Raw genomic sequence first — 18,793 nt, forward strand, 5'->3', positions numbered from 1 at the left:
CATTAAAATCCCGATTTTTTTTTGGTTCTCCTAGTGGAATGCACTGCAGCATCAAGACAATTTCCTCTGAACTCTAGCCCAACGTGTTCCAAACACGGTGACCTGCAACTCTCCCAGAGCAGGTTCCAATTACACAGAGTGCCACAGGGAGGCTCAGAGGCTCCTGCTCGGCCACTAGGTGTCAGTCTGTCTCGGTGTAATGATAATAAGGGTTTGGAAATGCTCTCTTCCACACCCGAATCTCCTGGAGTTTTCATCAGGTTCCTCCCAGGTGTGCCTGGAGCCTCAATCATATTTCGTTGTCAGGTAGTGCTGAGAAGATGTAAAAGGATCCAGTGTGCTTGTCATCGCTGAGCTGCAAAACGGACTGCTGTGACCCGGATAGTGGGGTCCCTCGCCTCCGTTCTGATGCAGCTTGAACCCACAGAGGAGTCCGCTGGAGTCTGTCACAGAAACTGGTCCCAGTAATCAGTCTTCGGCTCTACCAGTAAAAGGCACTTTCCCTAAGACCTGGGAGACGAGAAACGGAGCATTCGAGAGAGAGAGATATATATATATATATATATATATATATATATATATATATATATATATATATATAAATACACACACACTGCTGTGTAAGTCTTGGACAGATTCAAGAGTTACAATATATATGGATGTTATGAACATCAACAATTTACTCAAAGCCTCCAAAAAAAAACGTTTCGTTTTGTTATTTAAAATGTACATGTGACCTGTGTTCTGTGGATGACGCAGGTTGATTCTATGTAGTATTAAAGCAGGCAGACCGACAAACAGGACAGACAGACACACAGACCGATACACAGACAGGCAGACTGAGACGGGCACACAGACAGACAAACAGGACAGACAGACAGGCAGGCAGTTCCACTCACCCTTCACAGCTGTGTGGCCTCGGAGTCGGGCTTCTTGTCTCGGATGCTTTCCTGCTCTCTCCGATATTCCAGGAATTCCTGTCTCAGCTCGTTGAATCGAGCCTCGCTGAGCGATCGCACTGGGAGTCTGTACTGGGAAGAGGCAGGGGACACTGGGGGGTCTGGGGAGAGCAGACCTGAGAGAGAAGAGAAACACATCGCCCGATTACTTGGAGATTTCTGAATGGCCACAGCCGGTGATCCACTTCAAAAGAGCGCCGCCCAAGGGTTTAAATCTACATACTTCTGAAGCAGCCTTATTTGAAAGCCTCTCACTGCAGAGAATTGTTTGGTGGTTAGTTAGCTTTTCAGCGTTGATATTCATAAAAAATGATTTTTCACACCAGGTGGGTTACTACTGATGTTGCCGGTAGTCTTAAAAAGAGGATAGAAAATGGATTTTAAAAGCCTTAGTTAACACTACTGCTGACAAAGAATTGTTGTATCCAAGCAGTAGTGTAGCAGTTGCTTTGGCCAGACAGACAGGCACCTCTGCTCTCCAGCTCCCTCACTGCGACGGTAGACCTGGGTCTCTCCCTCTTCCGCTCTCCCGCTGTCTCGCTCGCGTTGCTGTCTCTGTTGTAGAGTTTCAGAGCCTCCAGGATCTCCGATTCCACAGGGAAGTCCACAGAGTCCCACTCGTAACTTTCATCTACCGAAGTGTCTCTCCTGCAACAGAGAGATAAAGATGTGAAGCAACTAGACCTGAACTGCTCCACCCCCTCACCCCACCCCCAAAAGAAAGGGTGCTCCCTCCAGTCCAGGGCAGGCTTGAGGCATGGAGACTGAACTGCTCCCTCACCCCCTAAGAGAAAGGATGATTTCTCTCATTGCACGCACCAGCAAAGAATGACTGTGCTCATGTAGTGTAGGGGCTGTATTCTTAGAGTGAAACTAAAAAACCTGGACTTTAAAAGGTAGAAAACGTTTAGATTAGCAGTGGTTTTGGATTGCATATTGTCACTTTAGGTAAAATAGTCCAAGGTTAGTGCTAATCTGTGAAACCAGTCGAAAATGTCTCTCTCTGGGTGACAGCGAAAGCTCTTTACCTTTTCTTGGCTCTGCTCCCCAGGCGCGGCACGGACCCCACTGTCTCCTCCGCTCGAGTTTCACCCTCTGCCTCGTTCTGAGTGGTTTCGGGAGAGGCGGGAAGAGAGGGAGTGAGCGAGAGGGAGTAGCGATGGAGAGAGGGAGCGAAGGTGGGCCCTATACTCCCCCGGCCACTGCTCTGACTAGCAAAACTAGCTCGGGCCTCTTTAACATCCCCCACAGCCTTCGTTTCAATCTCAGCCCCTCTCTCTCCCGGCCTCCTCGTCTCGCTCTCTGCCTCCCCCTCCGACTCTCTCAGCTCTAAAGAGGTGTGAGAGGGGGACGGCCAGCTGTAGCCCCGTGGCAAGTATGTCCTGAAGGGTAGTCTTTTAGCCTCTGGAGGCCTCAACAAGCTATCTGTCTCAGGCTCTTGTGAAGTTGGCTTGCCTGTGTTTGAAGCTTCAAAACCAGATGACCTGATCTGGAAAGTCCCAGGATGCCCCTGGAAGTGACTAGGCCACTGTGAAGTCTCACAGGTAAACCTGTTCTGGCTTTGCAGATCTGAGGAAGTCTGTTCCAGGAAGACACCGTTTCCCTTTTGAGAAGCTGCTTCGTTCTCTAAATATCGAGGTAATATCTGAGGTATAGACGTTGTAAACTCTCCGGTGCTCTCTAAACTGGGCTTGTCGTTAAATAAACCTGCAGGATTTTGGTCCCAGGTAGGCCCTGACTCAAACCCTGGTGACAGTTTTAGGACACTTGCTGGTGTGAGGTCTGCAGGAAGCCGCCAGTTCTCCAAAGGATTTGTTCTCAAGCTTGTATCTCTAACTTCAAAGGGGTCTTGGGGGAATTTTGAACTGAAAGCAGTCTTCTCCTCCACGAAACTCCCAGGCCCTGAATTCTCTTGTAAAGATTTAGAACCCTGCAGGAAACTCCCAGGCTTTTCATCTGCACCAGGCCCGGGTGGGTCTTCAGTTTCGGGCTCATCTATTGGATCGTCGACACTCATTTCAATAAACCCAGGTGAGCTCAGATACTCCAGGATCGCACTGGTCTGAAGTTTGGACCTTTGTGAGGTACTTGCAGGAAACTGGGATGGCTGTTTCTGTAGCCTTACCCTTGAAGAATCGAGTGATTTATAGATAGGCAAGTCAGACTGGTCGTGTCCTGAATCATTGTAGGATATTAAGGCTAACGAGGAAAGGCTACTGGCACTAGCGCTGAAATTGTATTTGTCACTTTTTCTAGAACGAGTTCTCACACCTTCCTTTTCTGGGTTTGGCGATATGACAGTAATGTCATCTGAGTGTTTATCAGTGTTTCCATGTCCCATCGCTCCCTCCCCCTCCCCCTCCTTCAACCTCTCTCCTTCTGTCCCTCCCTCCTTCTCTCGCTCATAAAGAAAGGCAGAACAAGCTTCGTACCTCTCCATCTCCACCCCTCTTTCTCTCTTTCCCTCCCTCTCCCTCACACTCCCTCTCTCCGGGTCGCAAACTAGGATCGTGCTGGTCGAATAATGGTCTCCTTCCATCTCTGGATTAGAAATGAAGGCAGTGCTGCCTTCCTGCTCTCTCTCCGTCTTATAAACGAGAGTGGCAGCAGAACAATATGCATCCATATCTTCCTCTCTTTCTATGCTTTCTGGATACCTCGATTTAGCCTCTCTTAGGTCCCCAGCAAAACCGGAGAAGGTAGCACTGTGTGGAGAGAGGAGGGAGATTGAGGGAGGCTGCTTGTCAGCTGTAGATTTATCTGTAGTAACTAGAATAGATTCCCCAGCTGGAGGCATCGTGTTCTGACTGCTCTGGACTGGGATAAGAGTGGTTATCGAGGTCACCGGGCTGATATCCCAGTGGATGTAAGGGGAAGAGGAGGCTTGGCCTGAAGGGCTGCTCGTGTTCCCTTTCCGGAACCCAGAATTCCTCTGGTCCTTGCCCGTCGGCATCTTGTTTTTTAACTGCAGGGTTACGGATTGGGGTTTCCATATAGGATCTGTTTCTTCTGGTTCCCTCTCCCTCCTGCCCCCTCTCTCTAAGTTACCCTGGCTCACTGAGTAGCTCTCTCCCTCTCTCCTGCTCTCTCTCTCTTTTGCGTGTTTATAGTATCTGTTCAGACTGCTCCCCTCTCTTTCTCGCTCCATTTGGGACACCAAGATGCTGGCGTTCGTCAAACGTTTTTCCCTCTGCGTCTCTCTTTCTAAAGGAAGGGCACTCGTTGAATACGCATCCCTCTCCCTCTCTATCTCCATCTCTCTTCCTTGTCTGGACAAGTCAACCCCCCCTGTCTTAAATAGGGAGGGGTTTAGGATGTTCACTTCCTCCAAAGACTCCTCCCCCACGCCTGAATGTGTCCAATTGTATTTTTCCTTCCAGACTTCAGATTTGCTACACCTGTCTTTCCTCATCTGTGATTGGACGGGGTACCCATCCTTTTGAGTAGAAGTGGGGTGACCTACTTCTACAGTCCCTCCTCCCGGTTTCTCATTGGCGTAAAAATAGGCAGACCTTTTCTGAACATCAATGTCCAATTTATCTTCGTCGTTTCCATAAAACTGGCTGTGGCTTTTAGGGAAGGCGCTGCCTAGTTTGATCTCAGTGATGTTACTGAAATCGGAAGCACTGCTTTCGGACAAACTTCTCTCAGTTGGATCCTTCGTCTCTTTCTCAAACAGAAGAGAGTTGCTTTTAGCCGATTCCCCATCCTCTGTCTTATTCACGCTAACATAAAGACCACGCTGGCTTTCAGACCAGCCCTCACTCCGTTTCTTATCCTCGCTTGCATAAAAGAGCGAGGGGCTCTTCCTAAAGTCCTCTTGCTCGTTTGTGTAAAAACAGCCGCTGCTTTTGGACCACTCGTCAGTGTCGTCAGTCTCTTTAACATAACAACAGATGCGTTCTTTCACCTGCCCTTTTCCCAAATTCCTCTCCTCTTCATCAGCAGTGAAACAGGAGTGACTCTTTGAGGAATGCCTTGTTCTTCCGCCTTTTTCACTCTCTAAGCTGGCCAGACCGTTTGGGCACTGCAGGAAGTGTTTTTTCAGACTGTTCTTGACGCAAGCTGGGGTGATGCATTGTGGGTAGGGCTGCACGGTGAATCGCCCGTCGGGTCCTCGCGAGATGGACTCAATGGGGGAGGTGGGCGGAGCCGAGCCGCCCAGGTAACTTTCGAAGATGGCGAATCGAGGGGAAGCCAGCGGATTGGCTAGGAGCAGCTGCCTCTGCTGGTGATGCGACTTCCTGGCCTTGTCGGAGGGGGCGTGGTCATAAAGGAGAGGCCGGAGCGTCATGACGCTGTCGGGGCTGTCAATAAACGAGCCAGCTCTAAAATTGAACAGAAAGGAAATGATCAACAGCGTGGAAAAAATCAGACACTCGTTTGCAGAAGACACTCCTGAATCTTTCACAATTAGTTTTCCAGGCTTTAGGTGAAGATTTCCCCAGCTACCACACTATACACCCACTGCCTTCCTCCTGCCTGTCCTGCAGCTATGAGGATATCAGACTGAGGAACACAGCGTGGGATCCTGGTACCTGGAAAGGCAACTCACAAGGGGAGACTGACAAAGTTGTCAGTGTTAGTAGCTCTTTTTAAGGTACAATACTTGAACTAAAGAACAGAGGACTTCAATTCAAGGCTCTTAGGTTATCTGCAATGGTTTATTTGTAGTTTTTAAGGTAACCCTGGCAAGAAACCTGGTTTGGATGAGCCACAGCATTTTACAGCAACAGAGAATTGGTGGTTGAGGAAAGTTATGGTAAGGAAGTGTGGAGAGCTTCAGCACAAGGATGAGAGATTGGTAAGCGGGGAAGAATCCGGAGATCTCTCCTGGCTTACTACTCCGTTATCAGCCAGAGCTTTTAATTGGCGTTAAACTCAGAAATACTAAATTCAATGACAAACGTTTCGTCTAGAAGTCTTCAATGGAAGACAATGAGAAACACCTCCAGTCAAAACGTTTTCCGTTGGACTTATTAAGTTTCTTTGATCATTTCTACAGGTTTAACTACAATGTGAATAACTGAGTTTTCAAATCCATGCAACACACTGGATGTCTCTTGAAAAGCTGCTTTCCTCTACTCTGCCTCCTACACCCTACTCTGCTTTACAAAGAAACTACAGACAGGAAACAGGAAGTGATGCGAGGGGCGGTGGGATGAGACTTACGGAGGAAGCGGGTCCTTCTGGAAGGCGTGTGTGAGATCTGAAAGGTCATGAGGGGGAAATTAATTCAAAATGAGATGCAAACGAGACGTGAATATGACATTTCACATCAACGCACAGCACGCAGAAATAAAATTGACAAAAAATAACACTTTGTACATACTTCAAAATAACAGCCAATGAAATCACAATGAATTCCAATGGAACATGCAGGAATAGATACAGCAAGGGAACTGATATGGACTGTCTGTTGCCTATAGTCAGAGTTTTCATTAATGTTTCTCTTGGTTTCATAAACATATAACACCTATTAATCTTAATTCATCAACCCAAACCCTTTATTTGTACAATTTTCAATCCCTCTCTCTCTCCCTGTGGCTACAGTCTGTATAAACTTCATTCTATTGAACTCCATTTCCCATGAAACTTGGCAGCAGATTGAAGAGGATCCTGGGGGTTGCAGTCCCAGAGCCTTCACGCTTAGCACTGGAACTTTAAATAGACACTGCACACGAGGCTTCACTACATTCAACATCGTTTCCCAGGAGCCACCGTCATAGAGGTGGACTGCAGAGGATTCTGGGGGCTGCAGTTCGGCGCTCTCCTTACCTTCTCTCCTCTTCCTACTGCGTCTCCCTCGCCTCTGGTTCATGACGCAGGCGGTCAGCACTGATAGGATGATGGCCACGCACAGGAAGCTGACCCCTCCCACCACCCCGGCCAATATGGGCCCAGGCAGCAGCTCCGAAAGGCGGGTTCGAGAGGGGTATGCGTCCATACCTGGAAGAGACAGCCCGGATCAGGCCTGGGCAGATACTGCCGGTAATGCCCACTGCGAAGGGGGATTATTGCCATTACAAACTGGAGCACAGACTCTGTGAATAAAGGCCGTCATGTGTCAGTTTTTTTCATACTGGAGTGTATTTGAAAAGCCTTGGAAAATATCAGCTTATAACTTGTAGCACCTTCACAATATTCAATATAGAACAGGATAGTTCACTCAGCAGAGCTTGATGGATAAATAGCTGTCAGACTGGAGCAGCAGAATCGACTCCACACCCTGCAGCTATTCACAGACAGGCAGACAGACACTGACACAAACACACACACACACACACACACACAGAGACCTGCAGTGGAGATGTTGACGGACTCGCTCGGGGCGCTGATCACATTGTCCCCCAGAGACAGCAATCGCAGCTCATAGTTATAATCCTGGAGAGAGGGGAGGGAGTGAGGGGAGGGGAGAGTGTTGGGATTATCAGTGGCTCTCGTGTAAAACTGTACAACGGCTTTGCCAAAACACTGCATGCAGTTAACAGAGCTAACTAAACGCTACAGTTCTATGGATTCAGTTAAATCAGTTTGATTTCACGCAGGCTAGTCCACAAGCAAAGGAAACCCACTGCGTGGAATCGCAGGAGTGCTGGGGTGGCGCGTGTGGCCTCGGAGCCTCAATCTATTCTGTAGTTTTTATATATTCATCATCCTGTGGCAACATGGCTGCATGGATTCATTCAGTACCCTGAGCAGTCCCTGAACCAGTATCTCGCTCTGATTGGCCGAGATGGAACCATCAAGCACCACCCAGTCCCCATTCTCGCGTCTTGATTGGAGGATTATTCCCTTGATCGATGGGGACGGCGAAAGGGGAGGGTTCCACCTCAAGACCACACCCCTCAGGCTCTGGTTGACTGACAGCAAACTAGGCGGGTTCAGAAGGGGTGGTGATGTCACCAGTGGAGCTTCTGTTTGAGGGACAGCTGGAGAGAGAGCGAGAGAGAATTTTGTTAACATTTGCTGTGTCAGTAAGATCCATCTCCAACCACAGCTGTCAAATCAAAATCAGAGCTTTCACGGCGACGAAAAAGTGAATGATCTGGGATAATAAAACTAGAACATCAGGGACAGGTTCATTCACTTGAATCAAGTGAGAAGAGTCCAAACTAGGTGACAGACTGACAGACAGACAGACAGACAGACTCACGCAGTGTGAGCACCGTCACAATCTCGCTGAATGGACCGCTGCCCAGCTTGTTCTGTGGCAGAACGCTGAACTGGTACGCAGTGTCCGGGAACAGACTGGAAACCAGTAAGCTGTACTGGGAGAGAGGAACTGGGAGGGAGGTCCACTCGTGTTTCCCCTGAGACACTCGCTTCAACCTGAGGGAGAGGGAGCGGGAGGGTCAGGGAGACGTGATACACCGCAGAAGGATAGAAACACAGACTAACATTTTAGAAATGCCAGCGCTTATATTCCATACAGGTCAACCGCTCTGCGATTCATTACTTTACAAAACTTCTGAATGACTGACAGACAACCCCCCCACTAGCACAGACAGACACACAGACAGACTGACTCACCACACACTGAATCTCTGAGTGTACCCCCCGTCAAAGCCCGGCTCCCAGGTCAGGTTGGCATGGTTGACCCCCGGAGTGACAGTGAGCTCGGAGACTGCGTGGGGGCTGGTACCTGCGGGAAGGGGGGCAGACACACAGAGGACAGGGTGTCAAAGGGAGGAGTCAGGGCTTCAATGGGAGGGGTTTGGGCTTCATTGGGAGGAGTGGGAGCTTCAATGGGAGGAGTGGGAGCTTCAGTGGGAGGAGTCAGGACTTCCTTGGGAGGTAAAACTAATAACAAGCCAGCAAACTGACACCATGACTTACAGCTTACAGCTTTGCCGACAGGGTCACCGTATTGTTGGAGATGGTGCTTGTTCACTCGTCAGACCCCCCCTGTAGGGGGCAGTGTGACTCACCCAGCACTGACACGGAGGTGCGCGTAGAGACAGTCGCCACTCTGTTCCGCGCGTGGCACTCCCACGCCCCCTGGTGGTCCTTACTGAGAGGGCTGAGGATCAGGGAGCCGTTCATAGCCACTTCGAACAGGGAACGAGGGGTTAAACCCACCTGCAGGAGAGGGAGAGAATCACTGAAGCATTCAACACAGGAAAAGACAGAAGGACAGACAGACAGACAAACACACTTGAATTTGCCTGATTGATGGCTCATACCTTCGTCCAGGTGATGTTTGGGGCGGGGTCTCCATTGCCCGCACAGGAAATGACCAACTCACGCCCCACTTCCTGTAGATACTCTGCCCGCGGAGACAGGCGGAAAGTGGGCGGGTCCTGAGAGAGAGAGAGAGAGAGAGAGAGAGACATGTTTTCATTTCTGGTGCTCCCTCTCTCCCTCCAGTCCACACACCAGTGTGCTCTGAAGCTCTCTTTTCCTGCGAGTTATTTTTAGGAGGAGTTATTTTGCTGTACTGTTGCTGTAATGATTCAACCCGTTTGAGTGGCGTTTCTGAGCGCAGTGATTGGGAATATATAAGTCCCGCTGCCTCCTCAGCCTGTTCTCGTCGCACTGGTTCAGCACCTGCAGAATGACTCTGGTGGCTGCTGACTGGCCCGCGGTTCCGTAGCTGTTATAGGGAGTGCAGGTGTACGAGCCCAGAGCATCCTCATTGGCTGCTGCTATGGAAACCGAGCCCGTGGAATTCACAACCCAACCTGGGGGCTGGAGAGAGAGAGAGAGAGAGAGAGAGAGAGAGAGAGAGAGAGAGAGAGAGAGAGAGAGAGAGAGAGAGAGAGAGAGAGAGAGAGAGAGAGAGAGAGAGAGAGAGAGAGAGAGAGAGAGAGAGAGAGAGAGAGAGAGAGAGAGATTAGATGACTGAAAAAATCAAACACCCAACACTGAGTGTTCGCTGTAGTTTGTCTGTAGAAAAACTCAGGAAGGTTAATATTGTAATGATTTCAATCAATGCTGTTTAAGCTAATGATATTGAAACCCTATTCAGACAGGCATGCAGTCACACACAGACAGACAGGCAGACACACACAGACAGACACACCGTCTCAATGTCCAACGGACGGCCATCTTTGGTCCAGTTCACAAACAGCACTGGGGGGTCCGCCCTCACTGGACATGTGATCACTCCCTGCATGCCCATTGGCAGATAGGTCTCAGCCGGCATGTCAATCGCCTGGGCGGGATCTAGAGAGGGAAGCAGAAAAACACCATTACCCACAATCCACTGGGAAAGCACCCAACTCAGACACTGAGTACAAACAACACAGAGAGACAGAGAGAGAGAGAGAGAGAGAGAGAGAGAGAGAGAGAGAGAGAGAGAGAGAGAGAGAGAGAGAAAAAGAAAGAAAGAGAGAGAGAGAGAGAGAGAGGCAGGCACTAGGACAGACAGACAGGGCTGTGTCATTCTTACACAGGACTCGGATGTAAGCAGAGGCGGTGGGCGGAGTCAGAATGCCATTGGTCGGCACGCAGCTGTAGTTCCCAGCATCCTCTGGGAGCACCCTCTGAATCAGCAGAGTGCCGTCGACCAGGATTCGAACCCGCGACTTCAGAGACCTGCGAACAGGAATGAATCAACACAGACTGAGCAACCGTGCAAGGGCAGCCAACCCAAGAGAGACGCGTGTGTTTCTGCAGCGCACGCTTTATCTGCTATGAGCCCTGCAGTGTATGAACGCTGCCTCTCCCTGCCGCTGCACTCACTGGATGTGAAACACGTTCTCCCCCCCTTTCCACCACAGATACGTCAGGTTGGAGGGATAGGCCTCGGCACGGCAGCGCAGCGCGGCATCTTGGGATACATTCAGGGAGAGGTCTGCCGGCTGGAGGACAATGACTGGAGGACCTGGGAGCACAGAGAAAAAAATTGAGGGAGGAAAAGAGAGCGAGAGAGAGGGAGGGAGAGTCAGACACACACAGACACTCACCTAGCACCTGTAGCTGTGCAGAGTAGGTGACGTTTCCCTCCTCATTGGAGGCCTGACATTCGTACCGCCCTGCGCTGGCTCTCCCCACAGGAGACAGGAACACAGTCTCGTTGGAAAGCTGACAGGCAGGACACGAGAGGAGCACAGATCACCGCCCTGCAATATCACTCATCCCACAAGAGGGCAGTGCTCTCCAGCTAAATACATGTATTTGTGCTGCAGTAATATTACTGAGATAACAATGACAGTTTCTCACCTCCAGCTCCTCCCTGCTTTCTATGATAACGTCATCTTTCCTCCAAGTGATGATTGGTTGAGGATTGCCGTGGGCGGAGCAAGTCAGGGCCAGCGAATTACCTTCCAGCGACTCCACCACTGGGGGCGGAGTCTTGATAAACACAGGTGGGGCTAGAGAGAGAGAGAGAGAGAGAGAGAGAGAGAGAGAGAGAGAGAGAGAAACGGGCCAATCAGCAAGCTTGTCTTGCCAGTCTTTTAAATAGAAATCTCTCTCTCTCTCTCTCTTTCTCTCTCTCTCTCTCTCTCACTCTCATGTACACAGAGTAGTTTCAATGCAACCCTATTGAGATCAGAACACAGGTGTGCTTTCAGAGCCTTTCAAACAGGCGGGACGGCAAAACATGCAAGAGCATGAGCTCGCTCTCTTAAAAAATAAAGAGAGTCCAAGTGGCAATGAACTGGGCTGTCTGTCCGCCTGTGCGTCTGACCGCAGCTGCAGTTTACACAGTGTCTCCAATTCAGAGCATGATAACCCACGTCGCTTCACAGCCATTCGTAATGACATAGCGATCGTGTTGGTAAATACTTCATTAACACTTAATAGATAGACTGAGTAATAAGTTTAATTGCATATTTCTACACCGTAACAACCTTTACAAAGGCTTAAGAAAATGGTGGCTCCGGCACCACGGTCCCTTTAAAGGTGTTCATCATTGCCTTGGAATGTGCCGATCAGCCCTCGGTGTAAAGCCAGCTGGCTGATTTGCTCAGGAGGGTGACGTGACTGGAGCCTGGAGATAGCAGCTCAGGCAAGCCCTGCAGCAAACAAGAGCTCTTGTGCAACCAACCGCAGAACAAGCAACGCACTGATAAGAACGAGCGAAACGAAGGCACTAGCCAAAATATGAGCAAGCGTTTTCTTTAGGCTGTGAGCGCAACTGGATGCTTCAGAAAAAACCCAACACAAAGCCATTGCTGACTGCGATCCCCAACAGCACTCGCGAGCCCTGTGCTGTGTGAAAGGAGTGCTCTTCCTTCTCTGTTGCGCTGTGGAGCTCTTTGATCTCGGTTTGTCAAGCTAACACATGCGCTGCTCCTCATCCGAGGTGACGCTTTCCATTCTGAAAGACTCTGCTTTTACTGCACTAAGCTTTTCTGAAAGGTAGATATTCAGAGATATTAACAGCTTATTTAAACCCTAAATCGAATACGTTCAGCATGTTGGGCACGGGCTCGCCTACACTGTGGGCACGATAAGCTTCAGACGCACATCGAGACGTGGGGAGGGGTACCTGTGATGGACAGGAAGGTCCAGGTGCCGTTCTGAAACTCGTCCTCCTGTCTGTCCAGAAAGAGGATCCGGCACTCAAACCAGCCTTCGTCCTGCAAGAGCAGCCCATCGATCCTCAGAGAGGCACCGTGAGCCAGAGAGACACGACCTGCATGTGAGAACAGGGCAGTCAATACAGAGACACACAACTCAGAGACACACACAGAGGCACAGCACAGAGAGATACAGCACAGAGAGATACAGCAGGAAGAGCTTTTTTATTAAATGCATAGTTTTAATTGACATGACAAGGGCTACAGGTGTTCCCCTTTTCTCTCTCTCAATCCCTCCTTCCCTCTCCCTCTCCCTCTCATTCACAGAAATACTCTGAAACCTGATCTACCAGTCGCCTAGCAACCACAGCATGGGCTCCACAATATCCCCTCTCATTCTCCCCCTAATCCCTCCTCTCCTCTCTCTCCAATCCCTCCTTCTCTCCTCTCTCTCTCGTTTTTTAAACAGTGCTTCATCGGGTTCATTCTCAAAGCTCCACCCTGACAAGAGCCATTCTGTCAGGAAGGACTGCTGTACCCAACACCCTGGCGAGTTTGAGTTGCGTATCCAGTCTAGCGCTCCCTCTCCCTCTCCTTCTCCCTCTCCCTCTCCCTCTCTTCTATTTGCTGTAGTGACTGTGGCAGTACCTGTAAAACTCGTCAGGACAATAGACAGCAGAGTGTACTGAATGAAAGGGAGAAAGGATCACATTGCTGCTGGGGTCAGACCTCTCCCTGCTCTGCATTGCTGCTGGGGTCAGACCTCTCCCTGCTCTGCATTGCTGCTGGGGTCAGACCTCTCCCTGCTCTGCATTGCTGCTGGGGTCAGACCTCTCCCTGCTCTGTGCACAAACACACACCTTCCTTTCTTTCACTGGCTCTTTCTGTATTGCATATTTTTCTATATATACATATATATATTCTTTAAATGGAATAACACCAATCCCTCAGGTAACCAGTTATAAACACTGTATCAATAAACACATACCCATCTATACCCCACATGCATTTCCTATCAGTTAATAAAAATATTTCTTCCTTTCTCTCCACCCCTGTGCCGTTCACATGAATATTAATAAACACATAAATATAGGTTCCTCTTTTCTCTGTTTGTTTTTGAAACCCAAGGAGAGCCAGCTCCTGATTGGCTGCTTTCTTGCACCCCTTTAAAACTGGAACCCCTCCCCTCGGTCTTAGCGTCTCCATAGTGACCAAAGGCATTCTTTCCACGCGTTGCCATGGGGATGACACCGGGCAGTGTTGAAGTCGGGAATTCTGGGGTAACCTGGCAGCAGTTTGGATTTGAATTTAGTTACCATGGAGACATGCAAGAATAGACTGGGGTGGGGCGTTGGATTTGATTAGGTGAAGCGACAGCGCTGGGAAGCTGAATATCAAGCTGCAAAGGGTGGGGGGAGAGGGGGCTGCGTTTCCCTGATACTGGTGGCTCATTGGAGGAAAGTTACTGCCGTCCTTGCTGTGATTTCAAAACACCTGCTTTCTCTCTCCCTGACAAACCAGCAGGAAAGGGAGCCGCGGGGATTTCAATTTTCAGAATTCAGACAGCTTGCTCTCATTTGAATATATGGAAACACAGAGAGAGAGAGAGAGAGAGAGAGAGAGAGAGAGAGAGAGAGAGAGAGAGAGAGAGATTGAAAATGACAGAGAAAAAGATTTAAACAAAGGATCACAAAATCAGGAGGGACAGATAGATAGATAGATAGATAGATAGATAGATAGATAGATAGATAGATAAAAAAGGGGGATACTTATTGATTATGAATATCGTAGAAGCAGCTCCTCAATATCACAGACTCTCCAGACAGGAGAGTCCTCTCTCCCTCCCCTCAGAGGTCTAGAGAGAGAGAGAGAGAGAGAGAGAGAGAGAGAGACAGAGCTAGACTTTGTTTTGATTCAAATGAACACACACACAGATTATAGTGAGGGATGTTTTGATTTGAATACAATCAGAAAATTACCCCCCTCTCCCTCTCCCTCTCCCTCTCTCTAATCCAGTTAACCCTCTTATGAATGGATCTTTGTAAACAAAGCACTTGCAGTTAACTCTCTCTCTCTCATCGAGGGCAGGTAAAGAAGTGTTTGGGAGTCTCAGTCCTATAGACCCTGTAGATTCTATAGGGTGCTCCTCCCTGATCTGGATTCAGATCCGACACGCGTGGCAAAACCATATGGCCTGGAACATTCTGAATTGATTTCATATTTATGATTTATTAATAATATAATACTTTGTGGTATAATCAGAACACTGAATGATAGTTTCCTAGCTTCCATTGTACCTGTGCATATTTCCATCTGTACTCACTGTGCGGACCTGCCCTATAGTTTCTGTAGATCTACATTCCTGTCTGTCTGCAGCACCTGCTCGGCTACAGTATCAACACAATCCCTCCCGAGTGTGTGTGTGTGTGTGTGTGTGTGTCTCTCAGGCACAGGCCGCCACGCAGACAGGAAGTGCACAGGGAGCTTTGTTCTCTAATTGTTGTTTTTTTTTCTTTTCAGTGTGGATAATCTGCCACCCATCCCCCTCTCCTCCTCCCTCAGCCTCTTCCCTCTCTCCTCCCCTCACACACAAAGGAAAGACCTTTGAGTCCTGTGCTGTCCTTTTTCCCTCACTCTCGGTCTCCAGTTCAAGGCAGCGCTCGTTCTGCAGGTAGAGCCACACTGAGTGAGTCATTGTAAATATAATAAAAGAGCTTCACAATGAAGAGAAGACAGTCTCCCGGGATTACAGTACAGAGACAATACCTGTTCTTCCCTGTTCCACGGATCCTGCTGATAATGTAGTAACCTCTCTGCACACAAAGCAACTCAATCAGGCTGTATTGACAGACACAGGCACGGCTATATCAGTGTCTGCCTGACGTAGCCAACAGGATGATATTCCTATAGGATTCATATGCTGTGCCTTGCCTGGAGTCTGTACTCAAATCGGACCTGTGCTACTGGACAGAGAAGAACTGCTTGAGATCATTCAGATCACACACACACACACGCGCGCGCGCACGCACGCACGCACGCACGCACACATAGTGCTGCATGATGCTGTACTTTTTTCTTATTACAATCTCTTTCATCTCTCTCTTTCTCTCTCACTCCCCCTTCCCCTCTCCCCTGGGTTAGAGAAAGCCTGGCACAGCTAGTTTATTACACACTCTCTCTCTCCCTCTCCCCCTGGGTTAGGGGAAGCCTGGCTCAGGCAATAATTATCCAGGCAGGTCCTGGGAGTCCCGATTGTCAGTCACTGCTCAGTTCTCATGAGCTTCTGTTCCAGGACCTTGAACTCTAATCACTTTATCAATGCAGAAGTAATGACTTCATCAAGCTTGTTGTTTTGAGCACAGGGCAATGGTCCATTCTCAACGCTATAAAACCAGGGAGATAGCAAGAGTTTATTACTCTGAAGAAACCTGACTTTACTGTCCTGTAAACAGAGCAATGCTCACATGATCACACTATAAAACAACTCTGGACAGAATTACAGCAGCTACCCAACACAGTGTCTATATAAAGCTGTGATCCAGCACTGGCATTACCTGCTGTGTGCTGGGCAGAGCCTCGCTGTGCTGTCCTGTCCACAGGGCAATGCTGGCAGGACCACACTATATAACACTAATATAAACCCCTGTACAGAACTACAGCAGCTACCCAACACAGTGTCTATATAAAGCTGTGATCTAGTCCTGGCAGAGCCTTGCTGTGCTGTCCTGTCCACAGGGCAGTGCTCTGTGAGAACCCTGTTTGTATACACGTCTATGCACACACAATGAAAACAGCCCTGTGTCTCAGTAAAGCTGCTCTTTGTCTTCCCTAGACAATGCCTGTCTTCTAGCTACTCTCCACTTCCTCTACAACAACACCCCCTTGAGTTTACTGCTGGCAATCCCCTGCAGCCCCTAACAGCAGCAGACAGACCGTGTGCTGCCGTGTCGGGAGAGCTGCACTGTGCAGCATCGGCTCCCAGTGCACGGTGTTGACACTGCTGCTAATACAATGAGATTATTTCATGGTATTGTGTTCAGAGAGAGGGGGAAATGATTTGAACCTCCCCTGCAACCCGTACGAAACTTAACCAGACATACATTTGCAGAGTTCATTAAGTTCGCTTTTCCCATGGTTATACATTACCCTGGTTTGGCATGTATTTGAAATCAGTTTTCCTGCACCTCTCTGTGCTTCACAATGCTCCCCTGTGCTTTACCATTTGAAGTAACAGCAGTGACCCAGCAGATGCCTTGCCCTTCTCACTCGGTAATTCCACGCTGCTTGTCCAGACGGATTAGCACTGTGCTTTGAAAATCCACTCAGCAGCTCAGACCCAAAATAATCAAAACATCCCCCTCTCCCCCTCTCCATTTCCCCTCTCTCTCTCTCTCTCCTCTTTCCTCCTCTCTCCCTCAGTATGTGCAGTTCGTGCAGTGTCCCACCTTGCCCTCTCCCTCCTCTCTCTTTCCTCCTCTCTCTCTGTGTCCCACCTTGCCCTCTCCCTCCTCTTTCCTCCTCTCTCTCTCTCAGTGTCCCACCTTGCCCTCTCCCTCCTCTTTCCTCCTCTCTCTCTCAGTATGTTCGTGCAGTGTCCCACCTTGCCCTCTCCCTCCTCTATCTTTCCTCCTCTCTCTCTCTCTGTGTTCCCCCTTGCCCTCTCCCTCCTCTCTTTCCTCCTCTCTCTCTCTCTCTGTGTCCCGCCTTGCCCCTCCTCTCTCTCTCCTCCGTGTCCCTCCTCTCTCTCTCTGTGTCCCGCCTTGCCCTCTCCCTCCTCTCTCTCTCCCTCCTCCTCTCTCTCTCTCTCCGTGTCCCCCCTTGCCCTCTCCCTCCTCTCTCTTTCCTCCTCTCTCTCTCTCTCCGTGTCCCCCCTTGCCCTCTCCCTCCTCTCTCTTTCCTCCTCTCTCTCTCTCTCCGTGTCCCCCCTTGCCCTCTCCCTCCTCTCTCTTTCCTCCTCTCTCTCTCTCTGTGTCCCGCCTTGCCCTCTCCCTCCTCTCTCTTTCCTCCTCTCTCTCTCTGTGTCCCGCCTTGCCCTCTCCCTCTCTCTCTCTTCTCCTCTCTCTCTCTCTCTGTGTCCCGCCTTGCCCTCTCCCCTTCTCCCGCTCTCTGAAACCAGCCTGTTAATCTACAGAACCAGCTGCACACAACGGAGGCCCTGGCTCTATTTAGCGGGTGTTTTACACTGCATGCTGCACTGTGAGGACCCGTCTAGATTCTCCAAGCCAAACTCAATGGGGGTTCGGAGCTTCTGAACCCCATTCAAACACCCCTGACCCAATTCTGACTCCAAGCTGGTTTGCATGCAGGCTACAGCGAGGAACTGGGAATCCTCAGATACCCCCCCCCACCGATATTGAGAATAAAAGCGCTGGCGGGGTGGTGATTGGCAGCCACCATCAAGACCCCTTCTCGCCCGCTCAGCCAGCTCTGCTCAGAGATAAAGGGGGGTCTTGCCAGCGGCTCTCACCTCGGTAGTTGGGGTGCACGCGGGGGGAGTACAACCCAAACTTGATGAAGACGGGCACAGGCCAGCCCAGCCGCACCCACTCAATGACATGCAGGGGGAAGGGAGGGGGGGCCGAGGGGGGGTTCAGGTTACAGCCCAGGACAGCCGTGCCCCCCACTCTGGAGCGAACCACAGACTCCACACCCTGCACTGGAGCTGGAAAACAGGAAGCGGGAGAGAGGGGTTACACGCTAGCATAACCAGTACAGGAACTGGGAAACAGAGAGAGGGAGGGCAGTAGAGAAGGATTGATAGAGATCAGGTGAATGGAGAAGGGAGGGAGACGGAGAGGATAGGGAGGAAGGGACGAGTCTTGCTTCATTCTCACCTGAAAGGCAGTGAGCTGCTCCAGTGATGAAACTCAGAATCCAGAATGGCCCCAATCCCATCTCCCAGTCAGAACAAGAGCCGTCCAGTCATTGCAGAGAGGAGGAGAGGCTGGAGTCAGGACAGGGGAGACGCGCGCACTGGAACTGCAGAGAGGAGGAGAGGCTGGAGTCAGGACAGGGGAGACGCGCGCGCTGGAACTGCAGAGAGGAGGAGAGGCTGGAGTCAGGACAGGGGAGACGCGCGCACTGGAACTGCAGAGAGGAGGAGAGGCTGGAGTCAGGACAGGGGAGACGCGCGCGCTGGAACTGCAGAGAGGAGGAGAGGCTGGAGTCAGGACAGGGGAGACGCGCGCGCTGGAACTGCAGAGAGGAGGAGAGGCTGGAGTCAGGACAGGGGAGACGCGCGCGCTGGAACTGCAGAGAGGAGGAGAGGCTGGAGTCAGGACAGGGGAGACGCGCGCGCTGGAACTGCAGAGAGGAGGAGAGGCTGGAGTCAGGACAGGGGAGACGCGCGCGCTGGAACTGCAG

General features: G+C 50.2%; 1 protein-coding gene across 1 annotated transcript; it reads right to left on the bottom strand.

Annotated features, from left to right (window-relative positions):
- Positions 1–24: 24 nt before the first annotated feature.
- LOC121302291 lies at positions 25–18,358 on the bottom strand. Its single transcript, XM_041232145.1, has 21 exons — positions 18,265–18,358; positions 17,898–18,092; positions 12,400–12,546; positions 11,127–11,278; positions 10,871–10,988; positions 10,647–10,788; positions 10,354–10,499; positions 9,985–10,127; positions 9,510–9,650; positions 9,146–9,262; positions 8,891–9,041; positions 8,493–8,604; positions 8,116–8,291; positions 7,653–7,891; positions 7,259–7,343; positions 6,738–6,908; positions 6,132–6,168; positions 1,988–5,287; positions 1,429–1,607; positions 900–1,075; positions 25–510 (listed from the first exon to the last, which is right to left on the bottom strand). Exons 1-20 carry the CDS (start codon positions 18,323–18,325, stop codon positions 903–905), a joined length of 5,985 nt encoding a protein of 1,994 aa, XP_041088079.1. The 5' UTR covers positions 18,326–18,358; the 3' UTR covers positions 25–510; positions 900–902.
- Positions 18,359–18,793: the final 435 nt, after the last annotated feature.

This window comes from Polyodon spathula, chromosome 29 (assembly GCF_017654505.1).
Source record: "Polyodon spathula isolate WHYD16114869_AA chromosome 29, ASM1765450v1, whole genome shotgun sequence".
Taxonomy (NCBI): Eukaryota; Metazoa; Chordata; class Actinopteri; order Acipenseriformes; family Polyodontidae; genus Polyodon; species Polyodon spathula.

What these genes read in the sequence shown, in the direction of transcription:
- LOC121302291 (XM_041232145.1), bottom strand. Translation starts at nt 18,325, where the DNA reads ATGGGATTGGGGCCATTCTGGATTCTGAGTTTCATCACTGGAGCAGCT. An exon ending in AGCAGCTCACTGCCTTTCAG is followed by an intron (nt 18,093 to 18,264) that starts GTGAGAATGAAG and finishes CCTGTTTTCCAG; the next exon opens with CTCCAGTGCAGGGTGTGGAG. An exon ending in GGGAGCAGAGCCAAGAAAAG is followed by an intron (nt 1,608 to 1,987) that starts GTAAAGAGCTTT and finishes TCTCTGTTGCAG; the next exon opens with GAGAGACACTTCGGTAGATG.